An 8,163-nucleotide genomic window follows, 5' to 3' on the forward strand; every position below is an offset into this window, starting at 1 on the left:
CTGCAAAAATGCTTCCTTGGTGAAAGAGACAGATGTGGGTATGTGTATAGGTATAAAATTAAATATTTAGAAGGCAGTTGTATATTATATCACATCAACAAAATAGTAGTAGTTGGTTTTCATCTGTGAATTATGATTTCTCCAGCCACCAGTTCTTGGCTACTTGTACACAATACCAGGCATGAGTTCCTTCCTGGTTTCCATCTTGTTGAGAGGTTTGTACATCCAATCACAAAGCTTTAGATGTCCTCAAGATATTAATGCCACAGTTGCACCATTATGTATATCTTGCTAGGCTGATTGTTATTATAATTCACAGTATTTAATGCTGAGTACCACAGTCACTAAATTTTCAAACCTGGCAGCCTGCATTGCACCTTCTGATATCATCAGCAAAGAGGTTACCAGGGTACCTTGATTCTTCACAAACAAAGAATCTTTTTTAAGCAAAAGGGTCTTCCCTCAAGTTCTCTGCTACATATTTTTGTGAAGAAACAAATTTAAAAAAAGAAAAATAGTAATCACAAATCTCCACTTTGTTTATTATGTATCTTAATGGAGCTAAGTTGGGTATAACTTGAAATTGCGGAAGCCAACCAGATTCTTCAGTCTGTGAAATGGAAATATGTGAAAATGGTAAATATGTAGAAATTATAACAAAAAACTATTGTTTATTAAAAAACAAATATTTAACAAATTTTTTTTTTAAGAAAAATGCCTTGTAGTATAGCTCTTATGTACCTTAATGTTCAGAAAAATATCAATAGCAATTAAACATGAAAAAAGAGTGTGTCAGTAAGGTTGCAAAAATGGTTATATTTTATAGCATATATGCTGGATGACTTTCCAATTCTGATTCATAAGATAAGCTCTTAGAGTGTTGCTATGATAAAGTCAAATATGTACTTAATAATTTTCTTGGTCATTACAAGGAAAGTGTCAGAACATGGTCCAAGAATAAAACTGAGTGAAGAGAATTCTGAGAAGTTGTGAGATTACTGCAAGGATACAAGCAAAAGTCTTGTAACCTTTATTTCTCCAAAAGCTGAGTTGTTCTTGGAATGTGCTTTCATGTCCCTCCCCTCCCAGGTATAGTAAACAGGAGTTGGTTTTTTTCAAGAGTTACATTGTTGCTTACTTATTTTATTCAGAAATGTTTCCAAGCACAGATTGTCTTTTTGCCTGTATACAACCCAAGCTTATGTGACCATTGCTCATTTGACATTGCTTAACCCTCAGAATACAAATTGTCTGGTGTTCTGAACAAATTGGTTACTACAGGAGTCTTTGGTCGGCCTCATTTTTAGGCTATCCCAGACTAATGGGACCAACTAGAATGACAATAGGAGGTAATAAAAACACTATTGCTAACACAAGATTATCAATTTTTGTCTATTTATTATGGAACTTGTCTTAATCAATTTTCATTTGCTATGAAGGGACACAATGACCACTACAGCCATCTTTCTTTTTCTATATTTTATGTTTTTATCTATTTATTTTTCATCCCAACTGAAGCTTCCCTTCCTATTCTCTCCTCCAATTCCAGAGTCCATACTCTCTCCTCTTCAATCCACTCCTCCTCTGTTTCTGTTCAGAAAGGCTAGAGAACCAATGGGAATCAACAAAGCATGGCATATCAAGTTATCATAAGACTAAGCACCTGCCTTTTTATTTCAGCTGGGCAATTCAATCCTGTATGAGGAATAGGCTCCCAAAAGTTAGCCAAAGCATCAGGCAGAGACACCTCTCATTGTTAGGAGTCCTACAAATAGATCTAGCTACCCAATTGTCATATATATGTAGAGAGCTTAGGTTGGCCCATATAAGCCCCCTGTTTGTTAGTTCAGACTTTGTGAGTACCTATGACCTAGGATAGTTGTTTCTGTGGGGTTTCTTATGATGTCCTTGACTCCTCTAGTTCTTACAATCCTTCTCTCTCTTCAGCAGAATTCCCCCAGCTTGGCCTAATGTTTGTCTGTCGGTCTCTGTATCTATTTCCATCACTTATTGGATGAAGGCTTGCTAATGACAATTGGTGTAGTCACCAATTTATTAGGGCAGGTGCCCAGTTCAGGCTACATATTCACTACTGCTAGTAGTCATAGATGATGTCACCCTTGTAGATTCATGGGAGGTTCCCTTGCATCAGGTTTCTACAAGACTCAAAAAGCACCCCTTTTCAGTCATCCCCACTCATGTCCCAACTAAAGTTCCCATCCATACCCACCCCCAGTCCACCAAGGAGATCTCTTCTATTTTCCCTTTCCAGAAAGAACCATGCATCCCACCTTGGGCCTTCCTTATTTCGTAGCCTCTTTTGGTCTATGGATTGTAGCATGTTTATCCTTTACTTAAGAGTTAATATCCACTTGTGAGTATATACGGTTTGTCTTTCTGTGTCTGAGTTACTTCACTCAGGATGATTTTTTCTTTCTATCCTTTTGCATTAAAATTTCCTGATTCATAGGTTTTAACAGCAGAGTATTACTCCAATGTGGAAACGTACCATATCTTCTTTATCAATTCTTTGGTTGAGGGCATCTGGTTGTTTCAAGGTGTGAGCTATAAGGTATAAAGCTTCTATGAACATATTTGAGCAAGTGTCCTTATCGTATGATTTAGCATCCTTTGGGTATATGCCCCAGGATTGGAATAGCTGGGTCTAGAAGTAGATTGGTTCCCAATTTTGTGAGAAATAGCTGTGCTCATTTCCAAGGTGACTATAAAAGTTCGCACTCGACCAGCAACTTAGGTGTATCCTCCATGCCCCATATCCTCTCCAGAATAAGCTATGTTTTGTGGTTTTGAATTTAGCCATTCTGACAGATGTAAAATGGAATCTCTGAGTCATTTTTATTTGCATTTCCCAGATGGCTAAGGATGATGAACATTCTTTAATGTGTTTTTCTGATATTTGTGGTTCTTCTCTTAGAAATTTTAAGTTTAGGTCTATATCCTATTTTTAATTGTATTATTTGTTTTTTGATGTTTAATTATTCAGTTCTATCTATCTATCTATATATATACATATATATGTTGGAGATCAGCTTTCTGTCAGATGTGGATTGGTGAAGATCATTCCCCATTCTTCAGTCTTCCATTTTTTTCTGATTAACAGTGCCCTTTGCCTTACAGAAGCTTTTGAGTTTCAAGAGGTCGCATTTATTAAGTGTCGATCTTAATGTCTGTACTACTCCTGTTCTATTCAGGATGTTGTCTCCTGTGCCAATGTATTCTAAGCTATTTCCTCACTTTCTCTTCTATCATGTTCAGAGTAAGTGGATTTATATTGAGTATTTTACCTACTTACTTGAGTTTTGTGCAGGGGGAGAGATATGGATCTATTTGCATTCTTCTACATCCTGACATCCACTTATGTCAGTACCATTTGTTGAAGATACTTTCTATTCTCCATTGAATAGTCTTTGTTTCTTTGTCAAAAATCAAGTGTCAATGGGTATGTGAGTTTACATCTGAATCTTCATTTAGATTACATTGATCAATAGATCTGTTTTGATGTCAACACCATACTGTTTTTATTACTATAGACCCAAGGATGCAACATCAGAGTATTATCATGTGTATTTATTTGCAATTATACTAGGAGTCCTCTGTAAGAACAAATAATAGGCCTCAAAATCAATATCTGGAGGAATTAAAATGTTTTACCTTTTGAAATCTATCATATTGCCTACTTTATGGAATCTATGTAGGCTTTAATAAACCTTCTGGCTGTACTTTGCAAGACAACATTTTGTGAACATGAAAGGAGAAAGGGTATAGTATATTTCAGGAAATTGATGAGGCAAAACACATCAATAACCCATGAAAACGCAATCAACTATTTTGGAAATATTAAGAATTCCTGTTTCTAAACATTCTTCACAATTATTCTGTGTTTTCTGTTTCTCTAAAAGTAGAAGAATATCAGGTGAGGATTTACGATATACATAATATATATGTGTATATATCTATATAGTGTGTGACTAAACAAATTGTATTTGTATTAGAAGATAATCAATTGTGGATAAATGGATTTTTTTCATCTGACACCCGGTTTGTGGACACAGGAAGATAGAAAGGTAGACTCATCCATGACATAGGGTTCTGGGTGCTCACAAATTGTTTCTAAGGCAGTAAATTCCATACTAACTTATACCTATAAATAGAGACAAGAGTCAGAAATTGCATGCTTGTGATTTTATTGGTATTTTGAAGATAAATTATGGCCAGGTTATTCCAGCTGCACTGTCCAGCAAGGCCATTATCTTCTCACTCATTTCCTGAAAGAAACAAACACAAAAGTAAGCTATAGGGAATGTAAAATAAGATCAAGTTTCTCATCCCTTTCTGGCATCTGTAAATGATGTGGATAGAAGTCCAAGTCCTTTCTCTCTGTCTCTACTCTTTCTCCTCCCCATTCTGGTTCTCTTTACTCATTCTTGCTAATCACCTAGGGCATAATGCACTCTGATAAAATGTGCATTTGTGGCTGATAAAATGAAAAAAAATATTTCATTGGTCATATGGCTTTAGCATGAAGACAATCCATCTTAAACTGGTGATTAGAACATATAGCTATAATCATTGCATTTTGGAGTAGAAGCAAGGTGATCAGGGACACAAGGGCATACTTGGCCACAACCAAGTTGGAAGCCAGCATGAACCATACAAACAATGTTTCAAAAACTCATTACAAATCATAAGACATATGTAGAAAGATGGTTACTGAGGCACATCTTATACTTGGAAACACAGAAAGCAGCTTGAAAGACCACTGACCAGATTTTAGCTAATCAATGACAGCAGGAGCCACAGAATGTGATCATTAACTACTACAAAAACAAAACACCAAATATCAACAGAAGTATGGTATCTCTTTGAAATACTGTTGATTTTTTAAAACACAATTTTAATTAATATGTGTAATGTGTATATATGAACACACACACACACACACACACACACACACACACACACACATATATATATATATATATATATATATATATATATATATATATGTGTATTTATACCCATTTAAGATTTAACTTGATGCCTTGGTTTCTAGTTTGCTTTTATCACTGTTTTGGGTATATGCTAAAATGAATCAATTCTAAAAATGCAGATAACATTTGACAGCACTGCCTTAAGGTCCCATGTATCAGAGAGGCAATGAATGATCAAATAGAACTGTAAAAGGTAGGGTTGCTACCATGAGAAAGGAAGCAGCAGGATTTAGCGAGAACATTGTACTTCTTGTGCAAACAATGGACAATCATGTTGTCAATCATGTATAGTCATTGCTCCTCACAATTACAATATGTTGAGGAGAAGATAAAAGATAAATCATCTTCCTATACCACCACAGAATATCCAAATAGTAATGATAACCCAAACTATGGAATACAAACGTGTTTAAAGTTGAATTATTGCAGATTGTACTTACAAAACAGTAGGAATTATGATGTTTCATGAAAAATAAATACCAATCATACCTGACAATGTATCTTTGATTACTGAGGACGCTGGCCCTGGGGAGGTCCTTGAGGTCTGCCTCCCTGTTGGGCTGGACCTTGCTGATTTCCAGGCTGAGGGGGTCGGTTCTGCTGTGGACCTCCCTGTTGGGGTGGTCCTTGCTGGTTCCCAGGCTGAGGGGGTCGGTTCTGCTGTGGTCCTCCTTGTTGGGGTGGGCCTTGCTGGTTTCCAGGCTGAGGGCCTTGGTTCTGCTGTGGTCCTCCTTGTTGGGGTGGGCCTTGCTGGTTTCCAGGCTGAGGGGGTCGGTTCTGCTGTGGGCCTCCCTGTTGGGGTGGGCCTTGCTGGTTTCCAGGCTGAGGGCCTTGGTTCTGCTGTGGGCCTCCCTGTTGGGGTGGGCCTTGCTGGTTTCCAGGCTGAGGGCCTTGGTTCTGCTGTGGTCCTCCTTGTTGGGGTGGGCCTTGCTGGTTTCCAGGCTGAGGGCCTTGGTTCTGCTGTGGGCCTCCCTGTTGGGGTGGGCCTTGCTGATTTCCAGGCTGAGGGGGTCGGTTCTGCTGTGGTCCTCCTTGTTGGGGTGGGCCTTGCTGGTTTCCAGGCTGAGGGGGTCGGTTCTGCTGTGGGCCTCCCTGTTGGGGTGGGCCTTGCTGGTTTCCAGGCTGAGGGGGTCGGTTCTGCTGTGGGCCTCCCTGTTGGGGTGGGCCTTGCTGGTTTCCAGGCTGAGGGCCTTGGTTCTGCTGTGGGCCTCCCTGTTGGGGTGGGCCTTGCTGGTTTCCAGGCTGAGGGGGTCGGTTCTGCTGTGGGCCTCCCTGTTGGGGTGGGCCTTGCTGGTTTCCAGGCTGAGGGGGTCGGTTCTGCTGTGGGCCTCCCTGTTGGGGTCGGCCCTGATGGTTTCCAGGCTGAGGGCCTTGGTTCTGCTGTGGGCCTCCCTGTTGGGGTGGGCCTTGCTGGTTTCCTGGCTGAGGGGGCCGGTGCTGTTGCTGACCTTGCTGGGGTGGGCCTTGCTGGGGACCAAAGCCTTGCTTGGGAGGGGGTCCTTGGGGGAATCCTGCAACAGGTGATTTGTGATTAGGACTTTGATATGTAGTCTCAAGTTCTTTATTGGTACATCACAGGAAGAGATAAGTTTAGTAATAAAAGAAATGCCCTCTTACACTGAGTTGTATTTACAACTCAAAGGCTATTACATAGTTCTTACTCATTTCTCAGTCACCCTCATCATAACTCCCATCTAGCTCTTATGGAAATTTTCTCAATCTATATATTGATGGTATCACACATTGTATCTTAATGCTTGGAACTAGCAACTGAGGTCTCAGACAACCGATTTTCTAGGCATTGTCTCCATGGACCAGAGAGAAGGAATAGAATTTTCAAATTACTGATTTTGACTATCCTACCCAGAAATGTCCCTATATTTTTTTCTTTCTTCTCTTCTACATTCACTAAAGCAAGATGCCTGTTATCCCCTGACTACTTTGTTGCAGTGTATTCACAGCCGGACTTCCTTCTGTGAGCCTTCCTGTTTGATCCTTCACAACACAAGAAAGGTGAATCTAGAAATCCAGCCCTACTCTACCATCCTTCTGTTCAAACATTCAATCAAGTTTCTATTACACATGACAACATTCAAATCCTTGGTATGGAATGAGGATTCAAATGCACTACCTGGGTACTGATTCTACAGTCCTGCCTTTCTGCTAATCCTCTTCTCTATCTCTGCATCTTCCAGGAGCGATGTGTAATCTGTTTCCCACAAGCAGATTCACCGAACAAACAGCCCTGTTTTCTTACCTTCACTGAAGCGCTGAGTAGAGCTCAGGGCCAGCAAGGCCACTGTGAGTAGGACAACCAGCATCTTGGAGGAGGCTCTGGAGTTTCTTCCAAGTCTGTGCTGCATGCAGTGGGGTAGCTGCCTTTATAAGACACAGCAGAAGAAAAGTGCCTTTGATCCTCATACTGAGTGACCTCACATATGACAAAGGAGGATGCACTGCATCCTTGACTCCTCTTTGGGACTTCTTCCAAGAAGCATAACATGAAGCATTGGCAGTGTGACTTGGACAAAGAGTTGATAAAGTGTAAATATGACGGCAAACCCTACTTTAGAGTTTTGGCATTACATGAATTTCATTACATTTGGCAGGCAGTTCATACATATGCATATGTTTGTACTCACTGATATTTTGACAACCATGAAGATGCCTAATATCTTTAGCTCTCATTTTCAACCATAGACCATCTGTAGACATACTGTAACTATGTGTGTGATATTCCGATATGTTTTCATAATTTAGAGGTCATTTTTATTTGGATAACATGCATTCCCTGCATCCTTATCTGAATCATGCCCACAAAGATAGTCCAAAATTCCGGGTTTGTTGTTTCAAAATGGGGAAAACTTGGAGCTTTACATTTCCTAATGTATTCTGTACTCTATGTGTGTGAGTGAGCATGTGTATGTGTGGGTGGGCATGTGCATGTGCGTGCGTGCGTGCGTGCGTGCGTGCGTGCGTGCGTGTGTGTGTGCATTTCTTTACATGCATAGTAAAGCATGGACAGAGGGCAACTTTGGCTATTGGTACTCATTGCTACTTTCTACCTTGTACTTAGAATAAGATATGTCATTGGGCTGAAACTTTCATGCTGAGAAACTAGTTGGCTTGCAAGTCTCCAGACCTAAAGGTA

The 8,163-nt window shown here is 40.0% G+C and overlaps 1 protein-coding gene across 1 annotated transcript; it reads right to left on the reverse strand.

The window, feature by feature from the left end:
* Window positions 1–5,519: 5,519 nt before the first annotated feature.
* Window positions 5,520–7,333, reverse strand: LOC143272254 (uncharacterized). The gene is made up of 2 exons (XM_076566123.1): window positions 7,270–7,333; window positions 5,520–6,523 (listed from the first exon to the last, which is right to left on the reverse strand). Exons 1-2 carry the CDS (start codon window positions 7,331–7,333, stop codon window positions 5,520–5,522), a joined length of 1,068 nt encoding a protein of 355 aa, XP_076422238.1.
* Between the last annotated feature and the right edge of the window lie 830 nt (window positions 7,334–8,163).

The sequence above is a fragment of the Peromyscus maniculatus genome, chromosome 3 (assembly GCF_049852395.1).
Source record: "Peromyscus maniculatus bairdii isolate BWxNUB_F1_BW_parent chromosome 3, HU_Pman_BW_mat_3.1, whole genome shotgun sequence".
NCBI classification, from domain to species: domain Eukaryota; kingdom Metazoa; phylum Chordata; class Mammalia; order Rodentia; family Cricetidae; genus Peromyscus; species Peromyscus maniculatus.